General features: G+C 40.6%; 1 protein-coding gene across 1 annotated transcript; it reads right to left on the reverse strand.

Moving 5' to 3' along the window:
- Window positions 1–3,931: 3,931 nt before the first annotated feature.
- Window positions 3,932–24,542, reverse strand: LOC119743284 (TPR and ankyrin repeat-containing protein 1-like). Its single transcript, XM_038219686.1, has 20 exons — window positions 24,440–24,542; window positions 23,984–24,051; window positions 18,103–18,346; window positions 17,442–17,612; window positions 16,889–17,182; window positions 15,986–16,111; window positions 15,321–15,644; window positions 14,981–15,163; window positions 14,187–14,317; window positions 13,821–14,013; window positions 12,568–12,732; window positions 11,382–11,587; window positions 10,496–10,636; window positions 8,518–8,664; window positions 7,961–8,120; window positions 6,701–6,823; window positions 5,520–5,558; window positions 5,159–5,206; window positions 4,377–4,415; window positions 3,932–4,020 (listed from the first exon to the last, which is right to left on the reverse strand). Exons 1-20 carry the CDS (start codon window positions 24,540–24,542, stop codon window positions 3,932–3,934), a joined length of 2,994 nt encoding a protein of 997 aa, XP_038075614.1.
- Between the last annotated feature and the right edge of the window lie 1,559 nt (window positions 24,543–26,101).

Raw genomic sequence — 26,101 nt, forward strand, 5'->3', positions numbered from 1 at the left:
ACTTTATTCTTCGATTCGGCTATTTGTTGCCAAAAAAATTGCCGATTTGCGGCTATTTGCACAACAGTTGTCGCTTTAAATCCAGGCACTGAAAAATATTCTCTTTGAAAATGTTTGGTAACGTTCCATTGTTTGAAGGAACATATGTTTATAAACAGACGTATTTGTTCGTCATTGTTACCCGTACTGTTGGGTGGTCTTTTCACTTTTCCTCTACAGAAATGTGGAACAACTATACATCTACCCTCCGCGACTCATCCCTCCGTGAACTAGCAAACAGCACACTGCCGTCTCTCTTGATGTCAGCAAAGGCCGAATCCACCACGACTTAGTACAAGGCTTCTTGGACAAAGTGGGAGACCTGGGCTTCATCAAAACCAGAGATTTAATACCAAGTTCGCTCCATAAAATTTGGCATGCCTTGTTTGCATGATATTTAATGTTTGTTTAATTCCATTCGTAAACAACAGAGTTATTCAGGATCAAATGTAGGACATGACATCAGACATCGTATGATCTTTTAATATAGGATATTTGTACACCTCGTTGCATATTACCTCTGCGTTGCGCGCGCATGTAAGGCGCACGCACCTCGCTACTGAGAACATTATTTTAATTGTTCAGTCTCATGTCCGGCAGGAAAGCTTGCAGTTATCAAAAGTTACACCGGAGTGATTAAATTCATTGCTTGCATATGTAACAAGCCTCTCCGTTTTACTTTTACGATATAACAAAGTAATTGTTGACTTGTGATGAGGGATATGTTGTTTTAACTCCGACCCTCGGGGCGAATAGTACTCTCGGCTTCGCCTATAAGCTAGGTGCGATGCGCTCCGTGGAGTAAAACAACGCCATGTTCCACATCAACACTTCTCTTTACAAGTTATATTAAGATCAGAATGGGACTTACCAGCCGCTTCCCTCCTTCTTGCCTCTTCCATTTCAGCTGCTCAGGATAAAAAGCATACATCAAACTCTCACAATGATGTTGTGAACTTGAAGAGGAATAACTTTGTAAACTTGTGCACAGTGTTTTAAACTAATACTTCAACTACACTCCAACTATACTCCAACTAAGGCGCAATGTGCTGGGGGGGGGTAAAAACGCCTATACCACATCACATTAGTCAACAATTGCTAATTACCACATTTCTCTTAACCTGTTGTAATGAGATCAGAATGGGACTTACCAGCCGCTTTCCTCCTTCTTGCCTGTTCCTTTTTAGCTGCTCAGGATATAAAGCATACATCAAACTGTAAGACTGCTGTTGTGAACTTGAAGAAAAATACCTTGTAAACTTTTGCAAAGTGCTGCAAACACTTTGCCAAACAACTCTTCCCACTAGTGGCATCTCCGTAACACCCTAACACCGGACGATATACTGAAACTCGTCAGATGTTCTTGCAGTAGTGAGATCCCTTGTAAGACACAAAGATATGGTTGAACCAGTGCAAACCTTGCCTGCTCAGTGTTTTGTGCATGTAGGTGGCCAGGGTTGTTGGTCAGTTTTGATCAGGCATTTCCTGTGGTCATCTTGTACGGCCCTAAATGATAATATCCAGGAACAAATTATATTGCTCTATATGGTGTTCATCCTTAATGCTGTGACAGTTTGTTTACTTTCAGTCATTTATTTTAGTCAATATTATATACCTAGGACATACAAAGAGTGTTCTATTCATGTTATCTTAGACGTTATTGCAGTTACGTCATTTTAACGCCCTTAACCAGCTTAATGGTTACCATATTGCTAGTAACCATAGCAACGGTACATCGAACACTTCTCAAACCTTTTACATGTAAATTAAATCAATCGGACCCAAAAACATATATCTTTTCTAAAACATCATCGTTTTCTGGCAGAAAACGTTAAAATAATTGGATTTTTTGAATTTTAGTCCTTCGCGGCAGCCATCTTGGACGCCATCTTGAATATTTAAATATTGGCTGCCGGACTAGGGAAGATGGAAACTGGTATGTCAAGGTCATGTGACCCTTACTTCAGATGTTACCAGAAGTGTTAATCTTAGACCCTTATTATCATGAATTATAAATCTGATCGGGATAATACCTTACATTTGCATAATTTCGTGAAGCAACGTAAAAAGCGGAATATATTGCATATTATATGCAGTAATTACGTCATGAATATTTAATTAGGCAACTTTGTGGCCACCATATCTCCACAATACGATAAGGTATGATTCCAGTTCTTTGCATATTTCCTCACATTGAACTGAAAATGCACCTCCTTGAATGCCAAGGTCAAGTGTTCCTTACCTTCGGTGTTATCGGAAGTGTAATAACTAAAGATTATAATATCAATTTGAATAGTTACATTTTTTTGGTAAACATCATTCAATTGTTTTGTACCGTCCAATGGATATTCAAAGCATTCTGGGAACAGCTTTGGGTTGTTCAGTTACAGCCACCTCTATTTTTTCTGGGTTTTTTCCTCTTCCACTTTTCCCCATATGTTTTTATTCCTCAAGTCACTTTGGGACGTTTTCCCAACTTACGATCAACTTTAAACTCTACATAGTCATTACCATCATATGAACATGTATGCCGAAACAATTCGTCATCGTAACGTCAACGGGGTCACGTGACATCTATTTAAAGGTTCACTTTTGACAGTCTTATAACTATAGAACTATTACATCGATTAATCTCAAATTTGGTATATAGGTATATAGACAAGGAAGTGCAAAGTTATAGACGAATATGTAAAGGTTATGTGACCCCTACTTCCGGTGTCACCGGAAGTGTTAATATTAAACCCTAATTATTATATCTCATGACTTATAAATCTGATTGGGATGGTGCCTTAAAATAGTATGAAGCAATATTGAAAAAGTATTTAATGTATTATTATAACTGTGCAGTTTATTTTTCTCATGTTATGACGTCATGAATATTTAATGAGGCATTTTTGTGGCAATCATATCTCAACAATAAGTCCAGATCTTTGCACAATTCTTCATATTACACTGAAAATGCACCTCCTGGAATTTCAAGGTCATGTGACCCTCACATCCGGTTTTACCGGAAGTGTAAATTTTAGACCCTAATAATCATATCTAATGAATTATAAATTTGATCGGGTTGATACCTTATAATATAATACCTTATAATATCATGACGCAATAAATTACAATATTATTATACTGTGCAGTTTATTGGTCTCATTTTATGACGTCATGAATATTTAATGAGGCATATTTGCGGTCACCACATCTCAGCATTAGGATTATTTTACATGATTCTCGTTCTTTGCACATTGCATTATATTGGTCTAGAGGTGTGCTTGCTGGAATGTTAAGGTCATGTGACCCTTACGTCGGTATTACCGGAAGTGCAATCACTGAAGAATATAATTAATTTTGAAAAGTGACTTTGCTCATAAATCATCAAATCATTTTGTACCATCCAAACAGTTTGGGAACAGCCTTGCGGTTGTTCAGTTACAACCACCTCTAGTTTATTTGTGTTTGCCTTTTCTGATCTTGAGTGACATGTAAGTAATCTGAGTATAATCTGGATCGCTACCGGTGTCTTATACTAAATGTAAGAAAAAACATGTCTTACATTAATTTTGATCGAAATAACTCGGTTTGTACCAATGGAATTGAACCAAAATATCAGATCATGTAAACAAGGCTCGACAAATTTTATGGAGCAAGTTTCATTAGCTAAGTTATGTGCAAGAGGGTGCGATTTAAACGCCTGAGGGATAAACAATCACTTAAACACTCAGAATGTCGATACTTCGCTGTTCAAGACGGAGGCGGAGGGAGGCACGTGATGCGGCCGAAAGCTTCTAAAAGTATGCAAGATAACCCCTGGTGTCATTGCACGCCTCCTCTATTGTGTGTTGCGCCAACCGATCGAGGAGGTGTGTAATGACATCAGGGGTGATCCTACATTCCTTCAGAAGCTTCGGCCACACCACGCGCCTTCCGCCACCGTCTCCAGCGCTGTATCGACATTGGAGGATGCCAAGTCGAAAACGGCAGATTCTGAAAGTGAGTATTTTTTTTTCGTATAGCGTTTAAATCTCACCCTCTTGTACGAAGCTTATAAAAGACGCGTCATAAAATTTGACACGGCTTATTTACATGATCTTAATGTTTTGTTTAATTCCATTCGTAAACAACAGAGTTATTTAGGATAATGTTTTTATTGACACGTAGTACATGTTTTCATGATCCGATAGCAGGGGGTAATACTGATGCAGTGTCCCAGTTCCCTTAGGCTTCGCCTAAGGCGCGACGTGCTGGGGGGGGGGGGGGGGGACGCATATACACAGTAGTCAGCAATTGCTAATTACCACATTTCTCTTTACAAGTGCAATAAAGTTCAGAATGGGACTTACCAGCCTCTTCCTCCCTTCTTGCCTGTTCCTTCTTTTCAACTGTTGAGGACAAAAAGTAGACATCAAACTTATACACTGATGTTGTGAACTTGAAAGATCTTTTTTTTTTGCAAATTGTTTCAAACAAATACTCCAACTACACTCCAACTATGTAGTGCCACAGCACCCTCGGCTTCGCCTAAGGCGCGATGTGCTCCCGGGGGCGATTTTTTCCCCAAACGACATCCGCATATGGTGTACGCTATGACGTTTTGGACTTTACTTCTGTTAAAAACATGAGGTAAAAAAATAGAAAAAAAAAAGAAATGAATTCTAACATAATGAACCTCGGACTTTATTTCCGGATGAAACAAAAAATGCCACCAAATCCTCCGATAATGAAAGAAAGAAAAATGGTAAAATGGTGTTTTGTACAAACATCCAGGGGATCCCTCGCGGTACAAAACCACGACTCTACCAAGTAAGCTATCGAACTGCTCGGCAAATCTTGGAAATTCATGGCAATATATACCCGAGTACGTATCATAAAAGTGTCGCAGAGAGCGCTCAACAACCATGTCATGCGGCTGTTGTTTAGGGAAAAAAATCGCCTGGGAGGGGGTTAACTTCCCTCCTTCTTGCCCGTGCCTTTTCAGCTGCTCAGGATAAAAAGCATACATCAAACTGTAAGACTGCTAATGTGAACTTGAAGAGAAATACCTTGTTAACTTTTGAAAAGTGCTTCAAACTAATACTCCCCCTACAAATTTAAATACTAAATTGTGAAACAAGCCTGGTCTCACCCGCTGCTGCTTTCTCGGCTCGTTGCTCTTCCTCCTGCTGCCTCTTTTCTGAACAAAGAACATAATAACATACACACAAGATCATGTGCAAAGATTGGTTTTAAAACTGGTATATTGTAAAGGTAACAGAAAAACTCTGAGAAAACTTACCACATTATGTGAACCACACAAAAATGTACTGTTTCATAACACCTTTTGTTTGGCATTTGTTAGCTTTTCCAATGTCAATTGGGAATAGCTTTTGTTTTTGTTAAAGTTTATTTTGTCCTTTTTAGCTGTTCCCAATTTCAATTCAACTACAAATTTAAATGCTAAATTGTCCTCAGTACATAATTGTAGTGTGAAACAAGCCTGGTCTCACCCGCTGCTGCTTTCTCGGCTCGTATTCGCTCCTTTTCCTCTGAACAAAGAACATAATAACATATACACAAGATCATCATAAGCAAAGATTGGTTTAAAAACTGGTATATTGTAAAAGTAACAACAAATCTCTGAGAAAACTGACCACATTATGTGAACGACACAAAAATGTACTGTTTCATCACAATGTTTGCTTGGGCATTGGTTTATTTGTCTTTTTCTTTTCTAATCTTGAGTGGCATCTAAGTTTAACTGGATCGCTACGGACGATCTAATACATGCTCTCATGGTCCGATGAGCAGGGTTAATACTGATGTAGTGCCATTAGCATGATTTTGCTGGTGTATGCCCACTTTATCCATGTTAGTATTATTTATTATTATATCTAGATAACATTGCTCAAGAATATACAACTTTTTTACAAAGCAAAACAAAGCCCACACAAATATTTTTGTTAGGGGCCCGACAAGCTGGTTATACGGGGTGTATAAAAAAAGGAAACCCAGATGTAATTATAAAAAGTCGAATAAATATGTTTAACTAAGTTAAAGATCAATGTGAAACGCCAATGCGTCCTCTTTCCAATGATACCTTGATTGCGTGTCTGTGGCCTCGGATGACTGAGCCTTCGTTGTTTCTGTCAAGGGTCAAAACCTGTACTTGGCCAAGTTATAAGATTGCTGGCTGGTTTGTTATGCAAAGGCAAAAATGGAGTAGACTTTGTGCAGAGCTGTTCTGTGTGTGGGAAGATTTATACAAAAATACCATTTCTAAGTTGAAAATGACTTCACACCAGGTGCCATAATTTTACAGGATGCTTTAGACTGTCATTAACCAACATCCTAGTAAGGTTTTTCGTAAAAAACTTGGTAGTTTTATTTGTTGATGTTTGCAAATGTTGTATATTCCCTTTATTAAGCCGTTGCACATGCCCAGAATACCCTTTTGCACAAACTTGGCCCAGTGCAGGTTTTGACCCTTGACAGATTAACAATGAATGCAGCTCAGTCATCCGTGGCCACGGACACAAAATCAATATATCATTGAAAAGAGGACACATTGGTATTTCACATGATCTCTAACTTTTTTGAAAATATTTATTAGAACTTTTTATTATTTGCATTTACATCTGCTTAGTTTTTTTTGATACACTATATATATTTATCATCTTTTAAACTATACCTTGATCGGCGGCAAGCTTTGCACACTTTTCTGCCGCCTCCAAACTATCTTTCTCGGTATAGTACTTGGCCCTTTCCTTCCACTCAGACGGCGATGATGGTTTTACAAATCCCGTGTAAGACTCTGAGAGAAATTATATGTATCAGTATTATATGTTCATGTACGCCTAGGATTATGTGGAGCGAGCGTTATCTTTAAGAATGTTGTGCTATACATAATTATCACCTTGAAGCCCTAACAGTTACGAACTACTAAACTGTAAATATAACATTTGGTTTCGAATGCTGTTTTGATACCTATTACCATCGCTACTGTGTGATTTTTTTTGTAGAGGTGACAAGTTTCAAATATCGCATGCTTCATTTGTTTTTGGTCAGAAATCAGCAATGAGGAGCAATATACTCCCCGCTAACTTGGATTTTGGGTCTGTCCAAAGTTCCCTGAGCCCCTGATCACCTTTTAATTTAGAGTTAGCTGAACACAAATTAAAACGAGAAGTGCACTTTGTATATTTGATGTCTAATGGAAACTTTCATATGGATTCCGTGCACCAGTAACCCCTGAACGGTTATAAAAGGAAAGGTTCGGAGGACCACAGGAGGGATTGCCGATAGCTGCGCCTTTCGCTCACGCAAAGACAAGGTCTCACAGGCCCGTTCTAGACGCCGAGCTACTGCCGCGCCGTGCCGAACTCAATTAACTTGAACCGTTGAACTCGGCACGGCGATAGGCACAGCGTTTAGGGCGACGTAGCTGGTAGGGTAATAAGCTATCGTCAATCCGCATGGCAGTGGCACGGCACTGTTCTAAACGCACCCGTGCCATTGCTGTGCCGAACTCAATTATTGTTTAATTCAAAGTTGGGGCCAATGTTTCAGGAATGGGGATGCTCACGATACCCTCTCTCGCGTCCGCATCACGGGGAGTGAAATTGGTGTAAATATTTTAATCGCGCTGAAAGTTCATCCAATTGAACTGCTATAACTGCTTAACTGAACCATTACACCAGATGCATTAAGGTTCGACTATCACGTTCGGCGTTTATTGTAAGTGTAGTGCTGTAGATGAACACTCGTTCGGCGCGGCCGCAGTAAAGCACAGCGTCTAGAAAGGGCTTTATCTGTGGATATTCAGATTAAAATAAATAGTGCCTGCTCAGCACCGTACGTGTGCGAACTATAGTGTGTCCGTAAAGCGTTAGCCATTGCTCATGGAAAACGTCCACGTGACATAATGGCAAGATTATTCGGAAATCAGTACCAGATTTTACGTCCTCAGGTTTTGCCACTTCCACCAATCCGTTGGAACAAAAAAGCTCAAACATCGGCAATGGCGTCTTTTCGTCCTCGTCAAAGATCCAGACATTATTCCGTGCCCTCGTGATGGCAGTGTACAAACGCTTCAGCTCTGAATTCAGTACCTTTGGAATTAATGAAGCATACAGCAACATCTTAACCACGTGAAGACAAAACTCAGCGGTTACTTTGAAGCTATGGCTAAAATGCTAACTTGATGAACAGATTCATCCAATCCGTAGAATAAACCGAAAACACTGTATACTGTCCCTGAGGCAAAACAATTAAGTTGCTATGAACATTAGAGATGTATCTCCAAATTCATGTGTGACTTGAACCCTTAGGCTAATCTTGGTAAAGATGTCAAAATTACCTTTAAATGAAATAGTAATTTATTGGCAGAGCTGACAAATATGCAGGGAACAATTACGTCCAAAATTTCAACAGTGAAGATTTCGTGTGCGGTGAAGACATGTTTTGTTTTTTGATTATTAAGCAAGAAAATAAGAGACGTCGCTAAACCTTGTGTTCATCCGGATTGAAGTCCAAAGGACGTGATGGATTTGTCGAGCAGAGCCACTGTAGGTCGGTTTTTTCTAAGTGTTCTCTTTGCTGATCACCAATGGTACCGGGTTTGTAACCAGTTATCACTCGCCACATGTTGCCAGCCTGAAATGGAAGTAAAATATTAAGCATGCATACATTGTGATTTTATCCTTAAATTGGATAAATAAGTGGTAGCCCAAACAGGTTTCGAATGTCATAAAAATCTATCATTAGCCACAAATGTAAATATATTGTAATACAGTAAATTTAACAACAAAAAATATGTGTCCCTGCAATGTTTGTGGTAGGCAGGGGATGAGAAAATACCAGTAGTAAAGTCACCAACAGCAAATTTAGAAAAAACGATAGTTTTTTTTTTTTTTTTTTTGGCAAAATCGCAGTACATTTTCTTATTAATGCTACCGTTCACTAGTGCCCGAAACAGCCTGAGTATACTATGGTTTGGGTGAATTTCCAGTGAATAAATATATTGTAATACAATAAAGACCATGTGCAAATTGGTTAAGCGTTTCACGAAGGGTGAATTTAAGGCGCAGTGGGGCAAAATCTGCGCCTACTGACTCGGAGCGTTTTCACGAAGGGACAAATTTCACAGCCACAGGGGCAAATTGGCTAATTTATCATTGTTTTCGTTTAAACGAACGACACTTCTCTTAATTGCTTAATTCTGCAAAACCAAACACCTTTCTTAAAGTTTGCTACATTTAAGAAGATTATAATCTCTTCTTTCCTTTGATATCAATCTGGCACATATTTTTATGCATCCTTACGTTTCAATTTGTTAAATAAAAATAGGACCAACGTTACACGCGATTTTCTAGAATGTTTGTTAAGACCGTTAAATGCTACAATCGCCTCTTCGTGAAAACGGTGACGATATAATATATAGTACGGCAGACAGGTGATGAAATTGTGCCTTTAATGATACAAGCATGGCATTTGCACACAGTCCGAGTATGTCATGAGAAAGAAATTTTGCTGTAGGTCAAAGCAGATTTGTCCTTTAGAAAAAAAAATAACAAGCAATAGCAACCATTTTGAAAATTTTGAAAATTGGTTGTTATTCTACCTATATTTTTTCAAAGCACAATTTGCGATGGCCCTATAGCCAAAAACTTTCCCATAACATACTCTGACTGTCTGCCAAATTTCATATTTGTATAATCAAAGGTACAATTCTTCAAAGATTTTCCCTATCTGCCCCACTAATAAGCCTAAACAAACCTCTCTTTTTAAGTAACTATAGATTTCTGTAAAGCTCTTGATCTTAACTACCAAATGGTTACAGAAAACTTTATTGACCTTGGTGTTAGACCGTCCATTATTCCTTGGAGGGTTTCACAATCTGATAATAGAAGACAAGCTGTTCGTTTGAATGGTGTTATCTTAATCTTAGAATTGACCGACGCAGGGGGCCCACAGGGCACCAAGCTTGGTAGGCCTAAGGAGTAAGGTAGTTTTTTATACCATGATTAACGACTTTGTCTCTGGTTTCAAACGTTACTCATACATAATACTCATTATAAATATGTAGATGAAATGACTTTGTCTCAAATTTGTGATGATTCAGAACAGACAGGTATGGACCTCAACCACCTGGTAAAACTTTGTCAGGTCATGATTTCATGTTTTCAATGACTACCTGCAGCGTTGCCTATAACTTTTTCATTGGGGATGCTAGCAAAAGTGTTAAAGGCATCAATGTGCAAGAAAACTTGAAGTGGGACACTCATGTTAGTTGTGTGTGTAAAGTTTGTAATACCGTAAACTGAACATTTTTAGGGGGCACAGTATCAGCTAGGGGGCACATCACAAGCCCCTCCGGGCCCCATCTTAGCGACGGGTCTGAATGGATGCGCTATTCAAGTTCGGCGTTTCGACTACTAGCACTAACTAGAAGTTGGGGAAATATTTGGATACAAAGCAGTCTTACCCCTGAATCCTTGAAGAAATTGTACAGCAGGACGTCATTAAACTCCAATCCCTTGGCTTCTTCTATGGTCATGACTATGCCCTTGTCGAACATCGCCAGTTTCTCTTGCTGTTTCACCGAAGCACTTGCAACCAAGATTACCTGTTGAAGCACGAATATTATGAAGAGATTTACTGGTTAAAAACTGCACGGCTTAATCCAAATATTTCTCTGAGGTAAGATTTGAAAAAGAGACGTGATTTCACAGCTACACAATCAGAGTTTTCCAATGTGATTTACATATTATAATAACTAGTTTGTAAAATTAACAGAAAGTGATATTTCTCCAAGGCTCATGCAAGGACATGGAGGGCAAAACTAGTTACTAAAGAAAGTAAATATCATGTTCGTTGTACATAAATCACCGCTATACCATAAAGCGCAATAGGTATGTGTACACATGTGTACATGTGTGTTTACGGGTTATTGTTCATGGTTATTGTTCATGTTATTGTTCATGACATCATTCATTATAGTTGATCGCCCTCAAAGCGGGCTTTCGCCCATGAGAAGCAGACGGAGCGGCAAAGCCTCGTAAAGATAAAGAACTATTCAGAATATGAATATTCAAATACAGTTGCACTCTTTTTTTTCTGCGGCGCAACAAAATATACTGGAGAAAAATTCCCAAGATATGATCGTATTTTGCGATATTTTGGAATTAATTCTCACTCGGTCCTTATGGAATGAGTTTGCCCAAGTGAGCTGGCAGACTTGAATCCAAATAATTGATCTCTCATCAGTAATTCTTGGGTATATTTTTTTTTCAATGGGAGGATAGGATGATTATGGAAAGGAAATGATCTCTTGCTAATCTGTGTCTTTTTCCTGGATTTGTTCTACCCACCTGGTCGGCACCAAAGTCAATACCGGACGTCTCTTCATGGTTTTTCGATTTCTGCAGCAGTGATGGTAGGTTATTGACATTGCTGGTAGCCAGGATTACAGGGAGGGGGCCGTCAAACAGGCCCTGATCAGGCAACAGACGGTCGAAGGACAAAGGGAAAAAATGGCCCAGAATGTCCACAACAGTGGCTGCCAGATTTAGAATCCCTTGGTGGAAGAAGATATACAAGCAGATTGATCAGGAACATTAATTGTATCCCACTTACCAAATTGCCAACAAACTAAAGATGCACAAGTAAACAGCAGTGACATTGTGAGTAATGCTCAAACTGTGTAGGCACTGCATTGGCCTGAAATAACAAGAAAGGACAGCTCAAACACAACTACTGTATTCAGCTGCATTGTTGAGCAAGATGATGAGTTTCATAATGCGTCTATTCAGTCAACAGCATATTGCACCTTATAAAGGGCCAGTCACATTATATGCAATCTCATAGGAGACCTTACGGCGACCAAAAATATTTCATAAATTAACAATCGCAGTGAGGACGCAAGAAAATGACAACTTTCTGTCTCAAAGAAGCTCAAGCTACGCTCATACTGTGCTCTTCCCGAGCTTACGATGCGCTCAACTCACTCTGCATCTGCGCCCCTATCAAGCTCAATTACTCGATCTAGTCGCTGCCGCTGCGCTGTCACTGCGCTCACACTACTCTCTGCTCGCTGTTGATACGTCCTAGAAGCTCGCGTCGCGCTTTCTATTCGACCAAAATACGCTCATGTGACGTCACTTGCGCTGTTTAAATACCACGACAAAACGGTCAATACACAGTCCGGTTTCAAAATTATTCTACAAGTTCATCGCAGTCGAGTTACTTTCTCATGGAGACTACGTCGACTGCCTTGCGCCTATAAGCTGCCTCAATGTCGCACGATTCACGCTCGCACAGCGCCCGAGATGCGTCATTACGGCGTCCTGGCCAGGGCGCAGAGGTGTTGCGATTAATTTGAGCATGTTCAAAGACCTTGGCGCTCATCGGAGACCATTAAGACCCTCTGGCGCCCGTCTGGCAACCTATAGTTGTCGCTGCGATCTAGTAGTTGTTTTTGCGCCCCACTGTTATTTTTCAAGGACGCAGTGAGAGCGCATATAAGATTGCAGACAGTGTGACAGGGCCTTAACTTACCAGAGTGAGATCTATAGTTGTATGTGAGGTGATAGACGTTCTTTGGTACGCTTACAGCTGAAGACTTGCCTTGGACCTTTACAGACTGATTCGCATAGTAGAAGAGCGATTTCAGGTCTTTAAATCGGAAAGCAACCCCACGCATAATGCTCTGTGCAGTGTCTCCTAAAAAGTTGGTACAAAAGAAGTGACTGGCATCATTGCTTTTACTTGCTTTTGCACAAAGGCTTACTGCGACTAGACCTCAACTCTTTCAACAGAATGTTTAAAGATTCATTGTATTGTACTTCGTCAAACTTGTACAAGTACTGGAACCAACCTCAACAGAGACGGTATGATTCAGTATCAACAGCTGTGTCAGTACGGTGCGTCAGATCAGTGACATTAGGATCGATACAAATACTTCAACTTGGGTGTCGGGGTGGTGCTAAACATTCTACAGTACTGCCTGAAACATCCTTCAAGTTATCATTCACTCTTACTACTTGAGATCCACCAAAAATTCCAGTAAAGTATCTGGTTTAGTTTACTATTCCGGACTACATTAAGTATCGGCTGCCATAGATTGTTAATTTGGATTACTGTTCAGGGTAGGAACTTGAGAATTTAATAAGCGAATAAAACCGTTCAGAGATTAGGATTCAGTAAAATAGTTTTCAATTGGGTTCTTGTCCTCCAAATCCAGCAAAACGCAAGAAAAAGGGACGCACACCAGTGATTTCCAACTTTAAGAGAAACTCTTATTAATTCAGCGAAAACACACAGACCGAACAACCTAACTCTGGAATCTAAAATAACTCTGCTAGTCTTACAAAGCAACCTTAGCCAGACCAAAAACCAGCTCAGGTGCGCGCCACCGGAGCCCACCGCTGGAGCCGGTGTCATATGAAAATCCGACTCCTGTGGAAATCGGACTGCTTTTCCCTATTATTGTTTAACCCCTCACACGTGACAAATCACTCTCCTATATAGGGCCTATAAATAGGCTATTATCAAATAAACGCATGCGCAATACTACCAACGAGTCCATATTTCATGGAGTCGGATATTCACGCTACACCGCCCCTAGTGCAAGAAAGCAATGACAACAAAAGTGCTGCATAAACTGTCCGTTACAGCATTACCAAATTAGAATGAGTACTTAAAAACTGAGGATTGTACAACAAAATTGCAAGAGTTTATTGCAGCCTAAAGATTTCTTCTTCTTAAGTTTTGCGCTATAGCCACGCTCTGCCTGCTAATTGGCTACCCACCTGTCAAGAAAAGTGAATTTGGATCCTGTGCACACTGTATCAACAGCGATAACTCAGCCTGTGTGAAATCTTGCGTCTCATCAACGTAGAATTCATGGATAGCCCATTCCAGCCTCCGGAACTCACACAAACGACGGTAGACATGAAACACGAGATCCCCTTCGTCAAAGAGGTTCTTCTGCTGGTTTCCATGCTGGGTTAAGAAATAGAACACACACTGAAAACATCGCAACCATTCACTCACAACATTATTTTGTATCCGATATTATAAGCAATACTTACGTCCAGATAACAACAAGCAGCTCAGATACTTTTAGGCCCCGAGGCAGCAACTTAAGAAAACAATGAAACACATGAGTTAGATACCTTGTACATCTTGAAGATGTTGTAGATTTCTTCCCTGTCGGTGGAGAAGTTAGGGGCCATCTTCTTACCAATATCCAAATACTCCTCCAAGGATAGAAAGCCAGTCTCTGAATGCAGTGCCTCAAATGATCCTGTAATGGAAACCAAAACTAAAACATCAGTAAATAGTTTCAAATGATCCTGTAATGGAAACCAAAACTAAAACATCAGTAAATAGTTTCAATACAACAGGATCGGAATCAACATAAATTTACAAACTTTGAAATTGCGTTTGAATGGCTACATTCTGAGTAATCCCTTTTACAACAAAACAGAACAGAAAAAAATACGTACATTCAGTGTTGTAGTCAAGTCTAAGTGTAATTCCAAGGATTAACAAAAGCCATTTTGAATCCCAAACTGGAATTCCAAGTTCCAGTCCAGACTTGACATGAGCTAGAGCTAGAAGGTAGACGTGATATAATTGATAATAATGCCAAATCTCGGACTTATATAATTAAGTTTGGACAAAGAAAGCTCGCACTCAGAAATCGACAAGTTCAGATTTCAGTCTCGGGCTGTTACGACCTTTAAAAAAAGTATGCATGAACCCAAAGTTTGGGCTCAAGTAAGTCAGGACCTGAGCCTTTTTTCCATTTTTTGAAAGCAAGTGGACAATCAAGTGTACCTCTTTCTTTCTTTGCCTTTTTTTTTTTTTTTTTACTGTTATTGCCTGCTGGGCATTGTACCCATTCTCAACTACAGCACCGAATGTCAAATTCAAAAATCATACAAAAATGCAGCTATGAATTTACCCTTGATGAACGATGTAATTTCTGTCCACACCAGTGATGGGTGACACTTCAACTTTTTTTTGTTGATACACGGCCACAGCTCCTTGGCAAATACCTCATAAGTGACCTCACTCCGTAGATCAAACTTGGTTTTCTCTACCAGACCTCTTCGGTTTGCTTTCTTTCGATGTGGATGGTTGCATGCTGCTGAGAATGGAGGAAAGTGGCTGGAGGAAAGTGGACTTAATAATAGCCCTAAATGTTTGGAGGATTGAGGAAGGTAGAGCGAACCACTTGTACTTTACACAGAATTTAAAGTTAAGCACACAAAATATGCACCGGATTTCCTTTTGAAATTGACAAAACTTGTTACCTTGATTCAATTCCAGTGAGCCATCAGCTTCTCGTGGAAAGAAGGGATTTGGCAACGAAGCGTCCAGAAGTAGAAGGAGCTGGCGAGAGGTCAGGAATAAGGGGAACTGCGCCTGATGAACATCCTGGAGCCGGTGAGGCATTGGCCTGTCTAGCTGGGACAGGGGCTCCTCAGCAAATTGACAGCCACGAACCATGTTGCAGAAGCTTCGCTGGACCTCGGCGCACAACTTTGGGCTCCTAGTGACGAAGATCTGGTGAAGGTGGTCCATATTTGGTAGAGCCTTCTTGATGGATGCATGTGTCTCTGTAAGTTGTCATTACGTCATCATAAATCAGCTCACATGATAATCACAAGTCAGCTAGTCTATACGCCTACATTCGGAATTTGACTCAGAATTAATGCAGCAACAAGTGTTGGAAAACATTTTTAATGCTTTGAAGAGTCTGGAATTGGATCAAGTTATGCGATTAGACTCATATGAGGAGTGATTTGCTTATGAAGAAAAAAATGAATCTTGATTCTCAGTGCATTTAATTCCGATTCTGAGACAATCATTCCTTGTTGATTTAGCTGGGTTTTAAACACTCCACGCCAACCCCACCCTATCCCTGTCCCCCTTCAAGATTAGTACCGTACAGTTGATTTACCATCTTCTTCTGCCATCTCCAGATGAGTAAATAAAGAATCCCTGGGAATCCAACATGGCCCCTCTGAAGTATTTTGCCAATATCTGACAAATCTCGTCCACATTCGATAAAGACAGCATGTAGTTTTACCTACATCAAAAAATGTTAAATATCTCAGTAATTATCAGAAAGTATTAACAGTGCTTAAAACTTCTGGGTTTTTTTTTCATGCCAGTCTTTGTTCCTTTTACAAAGGGAAAATAGCATCCCAAGGTATTTAACAAGACTTGTTTTAATGGTTAAATTGATATTCAGAGCAGGTTCCGTAATAAGATCTGCGAAGTTAAACAAATATATCGTTCTCTCAGGAATGTCAGCAATTCTAGGAAAATGTCTGTTGTAAGTTCAATTCAATTCAATATCACATTTATTTCCATTGCATATGCAATATTAGGCAACAGGAATCAAATACATGCAAGAAGTGTAAAATAATACAAAAATCAACAAATGTATTATGCTATGGATATTGTGTGGTTCTCAAAAGGATACCAGCCGAGGAAACTCAATGTTTCAGTCAGACAGTAAACTCTACCCGATTTCATCAGATGGGTGGTTACGTACGTGTGAAGGAAGTGGAAGCAGTGAAGCATCGAAGACAAAACTTGGAGCGAGTAATGTTGGTTGGTCAGTGAGGGATGTCGTCAGTGCAATGAAGGGCAGCAGAGGAGAACATGGCCAATGGGAGACTCACAAGTGGGGGAATCTTTTGGATGGGTACTGGTATGGTCCTTGGGTATAGATGACTCGTTGGAATGTCTTGAGACATGGTGTTGCAGTTGGGGTCTTGTAGCTAAAGGGCCGGAGGAATGGTATCGGTATCTCTGGTATATATATTTATTTTGTAGAAAGACTTTGATTTTTGATTACCTGTTCCACTTCGACCGAGCAGCAAGATTGAGGACGGCGGCTCGGGCTGTAGGTTGATGATCGCATGCTCCAACTCTGTCACTCGGAAGGGAAACTCTACTTCCAACTGGCTGTCCTTAAGCACTGCATTGACCAGCATGGACGTGAAGGAATACATCTTCATTATGCGGTACTCGTCAACGGCTGGAGGACACCACTGACGTAACATCATGTCATTACTTGCATGCTGTGCGGACTGAGCCACTCGAAAGACAGCAGGACAGCAGGACAGATTCTTACTCTCATTCGTCCCCCCTGGAAGCCATGACACATGATAAAAAATAATCTGAAATTGTGGGAACACTTCCTGCTTCCAAACTTTGAACATTTAATCTTTCAGGTAATTAATTGTATCCCACCATTCAACCTAATATTGATTTCAGACTCAAATGTAATTCAGATTAAAAGATCAAAATTATTATACTGCCCATCCTCTGCTTTAACACCCAAAACTCCCTCCACCTCCAGGCTTTATACCCCTATACTCTTGAGAATATGCACAATTCTTTCATACTTGAAGCCTTTCCTTTGTCGATTCTTTCCAGACTTTTGCGGATCTTACACTTCTGGCCTCCCTTCACCGCCTGTGTAATAACTTCTATGGCATGTGGCACCTTGGAGTGGTCTAGCACTATGTCCCATACACGGATAACCTCAGAGTAGCGTGCAATTTGTGTCGAGTCGTCTGTACCTGCGGTCAATAGGGGCGCATTGGGCAAATGAATTTCTATTGAAAATGGATACGCTCACAATGGATAACGCAGTTGCCCCTACGAAATTAACTGTGTAAGTCGATACAAATAGTTAGGAACGACGTAACTTAGTCTTCTATAAGTTTGTATAATTCCAACAAAAATAAAAGGAACCAGTAATAATTGACTTATGTTATTTCTGTAGGGAAACTTGGGCAGCAAAGTTTGAGCTACTTTCATTTGACGTCAACTACTTGACAAGTGATGAAGTTGAAAGAGGGTTTAGATTTTACTCTTTCTTTCCCAGAAACTCAAAGAGCGTGAGGGGAACAGAACGCGGGCGCACTGTTGAAATGGCGCAGAGTTCGCTACACTTTTTTTGCGTGAGCATCGGGAAATCCCATTTTACTCTCCTGGTGGTCCCTCTAAATTTTCTCTTGAAACCTTTGAGGTAGAATGTGTGCGCTAAGACCTTACATGTACCTGATTCAAGCATCTTCTCGTACTCTGTACTGGTGAGCCGAGGTGAGAACACGACCGTCCGCTCCCACAGTATCCGTCCGGCTTTGGTCAGATTGGTTTCATACAGTTTAATGTCACAAGGAGAGCCAACGAAACGCTTGCTGAGCCCACGATGCCAGTCACCCGTGGCTAAAGTCTGGATCTTCCTGATAGCAGTTTCCTTGATATAACGGGGATTTTTCTTATCCCTAAGAAACTCCCAAACCTTAGACAAAAGCAACATATGGAGCTTAATTTGTAATAATATGTTGTTACATTTTAAACTGTTTGATTATCTTAGATTTGTCCACTTATGTGTGAACCACATAATTATATGATGTATTTGTGTGGACACTGAGCACAGTGTTGTTGGCAATCAGACAAAATGGAGGAATTAATAGCAAAGGCAGGATTTGATTTTTTTCATAAAGACTAAGTTTGTCAATAAGAATCAGGCTAGTGTTTATCTCAGTCCATTGCAGGTACTACTCCCCAACCATGCCAGTAGGCCCTACTCAATTCATTGGTTGAGAGAGGCTAGTGGGGTGAAGTGCAAAGGATTTCTACCCACGGAGACAACATATGGCCAGCAGCTGGATTGTTTTTTCATTTTAAAAAAATGCCCTTTTTATTAAGAAAATATAATGGTGAAACCTATTTCACAAGCTCTTTTAAAAACAGAATCAAGAATCGCTGATCTCCAAATGGTGACAGCATGGCACATCACGTAGAAGTCACCATTTGTGATTTAATATCAAATCTATAATGAATGAAATCTCGATCATGCGTGCACTTAAAATGCATTGTGGCTAAAGCTACACAAGATAGAAATATTTTATCTATAAAATTGAATTGATTCGGACATTAAATCAAACCAATATGACCACAAATGTATGCAAGTGTTGCATGGACTCAGCAGCGACGGAGTCGTTGGGTCGCGCACCTTTCTGCCGGTGATCTTATCAATAGATGTTGCGAGATCTCGTTGGATATTTGATTTATCAGCTCATCCCTTCATCGCACGTAGGTATTTTTGAGGCTCGCCTCCAAATGTCGGTGATTTGAGTTTAGATTTGTTCGGTATGCAACCTTCAGTTGACGTCTGGCTCGCTCCACTTCCGGATCTGTATCCCATAAGTAGACCTTCGGCAGAGGGCGACGCTTAGGTAAAACTTTGGTTGCGGCATGGCTAACCGATTCAACATAGCCAGCATACCCTGACCTTTGGTCACGCTGTCGGGAGGTTTCGTCGATGAAACGATGTCGTATTGCGGGCAATCTTAAAGCAGTGTTTCGTCGGCCTCCATAGTCGAAGACGAAGAGTCTTGGACTGTGGAAGCGTGTTAATAGTGTGTGATTAGAGTGAATGCAATGTGGCTTGATGTTGCGCACCTTGCGTATCAGACGTGTCCATTTCTTGTTCACAAAAATGAAGTCTAGCCGACATTTGCGTTTCCGAGGCCCGTAAAAAGTCGGAAGCTTGGCACGAGCAAGCTGGATCTCAGTCATGCCTAACTCTAGCTTGAACTTGAGGAGGAGTCACGTGAACTCCTTACTATCAACACACACAAAGGGCTTTTCCAGTACACGTGTATGCCCTTTGGCATATCTGCTGCACCTGCAATCTTCCAAGGGACTATTGAAAGACTTTTGGCAGACATCCCCAGGCAAATGCATTTCTTGATGATGTACTAGTCACGGGAAAGACTGAAGCAGAACATGTCGCAAATCTGAACAAGGTCCCGAGTCGACTTCAGGAGTGCAGGACTCTGTCTGAAGCGAGAAAAATGCGTCTTTGCCCCCGGATGTGATGTATTTTGGGCACAGTATCAATGCAGCAGGTGTGCATCCTACAGTAGAGAAGGTTCAAGCAGTCATGGATGCGCCAGTACACATAACGTGACAGCTTTGAGTCTCCTGAACTATATTATGGCCAATTCTTGCCAAATCTGTCATCAGTTCTGAAAAAACGTCCGCTAGTCTAGGAGGCTTGTACATGAACATGAATAATCCTTCCTAGCTTTGACCGCCAGAATGCCGTGCACTATGACGCCTGTGATGCCAGCCCGTACGGTGTGAGCGCCGTGCTTGCCCACCGCATGCCTGATGGATCTGAGCACCATTTGCCTAAGCCTCGTGTTCGTTATCGCTATAGTGAACTTCAGTGCTTACAGCTGGATCAGGAGGGATTAGCAGTGATCTTCGGAGTGAAGAAATTTCACCAGTATAGCCTACGTGTACGGTCGCCACTCTGAGATGGCTGCCGATCACACACCGCTGCTCAGTGAGGAGCGACCAGTATATATCCCCCATGGCGTCGTCCAGAATTCAACGTTGGGCCCTCACACTCGCAGCTGATGACTATGACTTGGCGTACAAACCAGGACACTTGAATAGCAATTAATGACGCCTTAAGCAGATTGCCACTGCCGGAGACCATCAGCCGTAGTCCGGTTCCAGCAGACTACGTCACGATCATGCGTACCTAAGTCACTCGTGCGTACCTAAGTTATGAACGGTTGGCCACGTGACTGTCAAGATCAAGGACTGAAGCCATACACTTGCCGCTCAGAGGAGTTAAGCGTGCAAGATGGCTGCACCTTGTGGGGATTGCGAGTCCTCATTCCCCCTCAAGGCCGATCACAGATCATCGAAGAACTACAAGATTCATACCATGGATAAATTAAATCAAATCACTCGCTCGCAGCTACGATTGGTGTCCTTGTATGGACAAAGACCTTGAAGATAAGGCTTATAGCAATGTACATACTGTCAATTCTCGCGGACATCGACACCAACTGTTCCAACCAATCCGTGAGAGCGACCTATCTAGTCATCCATGGTCGCGCTTACACTTGGACTATGCTGGTCCATTCATGGGCCGCATGCTTCTTGTCATAGTCGATGCACACAGCAAGTGGCTGGACATCCACGCTATGCACACTGCAGCTAGCACAGAAGAGGTACCACGACAGGTGCGTGTCGACCTCGTACTTTCAATACTCATGAGGTGGTCTGCGCCGAAAACTTCGCCTCTGGTCCTCGTTGGACGCTGGTTTCATCACCGCCGCGATCGGTAAATTATTGCATGTACACTATTCAGCTTGAGGATAGTCGTCTACATGTATATGGAGACGACTTGTAGACCACATCCGACCCCGCCAGGTACCTGCGACACACGTCTTTATCCAGTCGTACCTATGCCTACACCACGGTGAAGGAGTCGGACATAAACGAGTCCAGTAGGAAGGAGGAGAAATCTGAGAACGATGCACCAACACTACAACTTCTTCTTCGATCTAAAACGCACGCATAATAAACCAGATCGATATGGATTCCCAGATTTGTAACTGTTGGCTAGACTTCACATATTGATTTACCTCTACTGTTCAATTGTTGTCACATTTGACGTTATTTAGGTTACTCCTGTTTATTGTTCTGAACTGTTTCAAAGTTGACATTGTTAAGATTGTGAGCCATACTCTCATATTCAAACTTGGACATTGCTTGATCGGGGCCAGTTTTATGTACAAAGCAGTCTGTTGTAAAGCACCCAATTTCCAAACAATCTAATGCATCTGGAAATGTTAGGTTTAACTAAAGGGGGAGGAGTTGTAGTGACCTGTTCAGGACTGAACGTGTTATAACGCCCTGTGTTGTTAGACAGTAGGAAACCTGTAACTGTGTGTTCCAATTTGGCTACCGTCTGAGAAAGTCAGGTAGAAATAAACAGTGTTTGCAACTCCCAAATTAGTGTGTTTACCTGGTTATATCGTGAACGATTTAAGATGCCAACCTTTTTCGAATGACCGATACGTGAATCATTATAGCTCCCTTTATGTAGAGAGGCTTTCCAAATCAGCGGACTTTCAATAGTAGCAGTGGCTACATGTACGTTACGTCCCAACTATAGCGGTTGCCCGAACTATTGTTGGGACAGTCCTAATTAAGTTGGCTGGTTACAGGGGGTTTCTGGTACCCTCTGTCGATGGGGGAGCTGTTCAAACCGACGATTATGCACTAATGGACAATTATGGTGCTTTTCAGGGCGATACATGCGTGAAATTCACACACACACAAAACCCGGAACTGTCAATGGCAAAAAAATAGGGCACGACTTCTTTTTATAAAGGCACTTGTTTAGAAAAAAAGGGCACTTGTAAAAAAAAATGGCACTCTTTACTAAATATTGAGGGAGGGGTTTACCCCCTTAACACCCCCGGTTACGCCTATGCAGTGCCACATGTCCTTGGGAGGATCTCAATGAACAAGGTTTTTTTTAACAAAACCACTGACGTTCTTAATCACCCTCGATTAATTAGGGATTTTTTTTTGTTTTAGGCAAGTATAATTGTATACTTCGAATGCATGATTTGTTTTGAATTTGGACAAGAGAAATTATTCTTAAAAAAATGAAAATATATATGTTCTTGGTTATATAGGTGATGTGACGTGACTATATTCTGGGATTCCAATTGTTATCGCCCAAGACTAGTCCTTGAATCACAGAAATTGTCCGTGCAAAAACAGTTGAACGCTTCATAATTCAGCGTTCGATGTTCCATCCCTAGCTGCGGAAACCACACTGACAACTCTGTTCAGCTCCGGTATGGCAATTATTGATCAGTAATTATTGATCAGTAATTATTGATAGGCAAGATCACATCATGCATAATATATGCATGTTCACATCATGCTTTGCATATTCAGATTCAATCATTCAAGCGACAATTATTATAATTGTGTGCATGCCGATGTGCATGCGAAGTTGAGCTCCCTGCTGCGTTTCGCCCCAACTGTAACAACACAGTTCTAGTTGGGCATGTTGGGCATGCCCAACAATTTAGTTGGGATATTATCGCTATAATTGGGACCTAATATACACAAGAGAACTGGAACACTGCAGCTGCTGAAGCTGTTTATTTTACAAATTGAAGCTTCATCGCTTTCCACCTCTATGCCCAGGTACTACTATTGTCCCAACCCTGCAGTCCACGATCCCAAATAATTATGTGGGGTTCTCACTCCTATACTGCTGAAAATTAACATTGTTTTCATTATCTTTCTGTTAGTTTTAGGCTTATATATATGATGCAGACTTTAACCACAAAGGAATGGTAAAGCATATTATGTGTGGCACAACATGGCTAAAGGTATGGAACAGCTAATCAATATTTTCATCAGTTTTACTTGATGAAAAGAGGCGAGCGTCAGGTTTACACTTTTGAAGGATATTTGCAGATAATCATGCCAGATGTTCTGTTAAATTTCCTTTGTTATGCATCCATTTGAGCAACTGCAATAGTTAAAGGGCTCATGTAATGTAATGTTGTATAATTCAACCTTATTTTCAACTTTCATTTTGCCATTTTTAAAAGCATTTTGGTGACTTTTTTGTTTTGCAAATTTGCATATTCATGAGAATAAGTGTGATGTAATCTCAGGCAGAAAATATGCCAGAATTTTTGACATTTTGCCGTCGTCAATTTGATTTTTAAGGGGAATTTATTGTTGTTTCAGTACATGACATTAGGCTAATGAGCAACATTTTCTCACAAATGTTTTTAATGATCAAATTTTGGGTTCACAATTTGAACAGAAAATCCCAAAACTGAACAGTGTCTTCCTGAAAATTAATGACATCACAACAACAGCGCCCTCATTTGTCAGGAAAAGCATGGACAATTGGCACTTTTCAAATAATTAACCAAAAGGGTTGTTTAAAAAGTTAACGTTCATTTAAGAGTAGTAGATAGTTGCACAAAATAGTAAAATTCATATCATGAGCTCTTTTATGCATGCATCTTCCCATAACGACGTTTAAAAGTGTTTACAGAAGCAAAAGATAATAATGAAAACACACCTTTTGGGCCAGCTCCACCTCCCAGATTAGATGGTCAAAGGCATTGGGATCAATTGCAGTTTTACCATCTTTTTGAAACAAGGAATGATGGCAAAACAAAGTTAATTAATTTGCCATAATATCATTCGGAAGGCTTCACATGGACATTTTGATAAATGGACATAACTTGCTGTAAGGCCAATTCTTACTTTACACAAGATTTACTGAAAGCGGAGCAACTTTCACGACTTCAACAAATAGAGAAATCATTGTGCGTATTCGCTCTGCAATGAAATTTGAATCAAAAATTAACCGGCCCGTAGTCTGCAAAGTTTGGTGCTGAAAATAGCATTTTCTTATTATTTCTGCAAGAGTTCATGTCAATTGTAATTTTGATGAATCCAAAATTTGACTATTATACCGAAGTGTGTGTTTTATTTTATTCATTTTTTCCCTGGATATTTGCTTTACTCTTACCTTCTGATTGCTGTGGTCTCCTCCTTTCTTCCTGCCTCGACTTTTGCGATTTCTTTCTCTCTACCGCTTCCCCCTGTTGCTTCTGACACTTTCTCCTTTCCATTTTATTGCCGCTTCTGATCGCTGTTCTTGCCTTTCACTTCACTGCATGCCCACCTCTGAACTGTCACGCTGTTACAATTTATTCGATCCTTCGATCAGATCAACCCATCATCAGAGGGAAAAAGGCCCTTCTGCACCCCAGGTAAGGTTCACCTCACAAGCTTTAGAATGCAGTTGTAAGGAATTAAGGGTATTAAAAGTTGTCCCCTCATGAAAAATGAGGATACCTTTTTGAGAAGAGGAAGCATTTACAGACGGTCAATATATGGTGCACTTTAATTTTAGCAGAATACAATACATGTGTACATTTGAAAACGCCTAAAACACTACTGTGTAAGGGTACACGTGCAACTAACATGTATAAATGGACATCCCCCAGCAACCGTTATGCCAGGCCCCTACCCCTACCCAATCCAAACCCCACTCCATGGAGTTTATTACAGTGAGCGGCCATGGGGCTAGAACCCACCACGCACTGAGCAGAAATATTGTCGTGCTGCCAATGACCCAAATTTTTGTAAAGATGTCGGTGGATGTTTTTCGTTACATGTCTCATTCAAAGTGAATACATTTTCTATTGCTAGAAAAGTTGACGATGAAGGAGAAAAAAGGGTTTTCGGGGTGAAACTCCAAAATAATAGCCAGCACGCCCATTGTGCGGGATATAATATATCATGATATATATATACCGGGAATGCATTACGAATACGATCTCCAAATTCTACCCACCTCGATGACGTCCCCCTGAGAAGTCACATCTGTTGTATGTGTTAGGTATTGCTAAAACTGTATTGCAAAAATGGCCTTACTGAGTAGCAGGATCGCTATAGTAATACATAGATCTAAAACCTGGTTGGCTTCCAGATTTGAGTGGGCGTGTCCCTAAGTCACTGTATGGCAATGCTAGATTATGATTGGGTTATTACTTTGTGCAAGTTTTCAATTGTGAAATAAGAATTGTACACCTAGTGAGTTGTGTGTGAGGCCTATAAAAGGCAGTGCAGGAAACTCAAAGATCGTATTAAATGGAAAGATCAGACAGTTCGCTGGGGGGGGGGGGGAGGGAAACAGGAAGTACCGGTAGTTGCTCCGTGAGGGAGGGCGCCATTTAACGTTGGGTAGGAAAGCACAGTTGCTCCACGCACTCAATGAGATTGAACTTAGTTGTGCCATGGAGGTAGAATTAGACCTCCATTATGGTTGTGCCAAGCCACTAAACGTTGTTTGTTTTCTTCTTTAGTAAATCATGCAGATATGTAACATTTTCAAGCAGTTTTCTTTGAATATATAGCACCACCCATGTGCTTCACGAGAAAATTGTCTATGTGCCTCCAAAAAATATTACAAAATGACAGTGTACATGCAATATACATCTACATTATGTTAATGAGCTGAATGTTATACTGTACGTACATGATTCAGAGATGGGGTGGTAGTATGAACAATTTCCCCCATAATATTTAGACGTTTCAAATATATATAATTGTTTAGGACTTTCTTTTAATAAGCAAGAGTTTAATTGATTGTTCAATCAAGTTATTAAATTACAATGACTTTATT

The sequence above is a fragment of the Patiria miniata genome, unplaced genomic scaffold, assembly GCF_015706575.1.
Source record: "Patiria miniata isolate m_02_andy unplaced genomic scaffold, ASM1570657v1 HiC_scaffold_6, whole genome shotgun sequence".
Taxonomy (NCBI): domain Eukaryota; kingdom Metazoa; phylum Echinodermata; class Asteroidea; order Valvatida; family Asterinidae; genus Patiria; species Patiria miniata.

Coding starts and splice junctions, on each gene's coding strand:
- LOC119743284 (XM_038219686.1), bottom strand. CDS start 24,542: ATGGAAAGGAGAAAGTGTCAGAAGCAACAGGGGGAAGCGGTAGAGAGA. Junction 17,183..17,441: donor CGACAAAGGAAAGGCTTCAA/GTATGAAAGAAT, acceptor CATGGCTTCCAG/GGGGGACGAATGAGAGTAAG. Junction 8,121..8,517: donor TCAATCCGGATGAACACAAG/GTTTAGCGACGT, acceptor TTAATTCCAAAG/GTACTGAATTCAGAGCTGAA.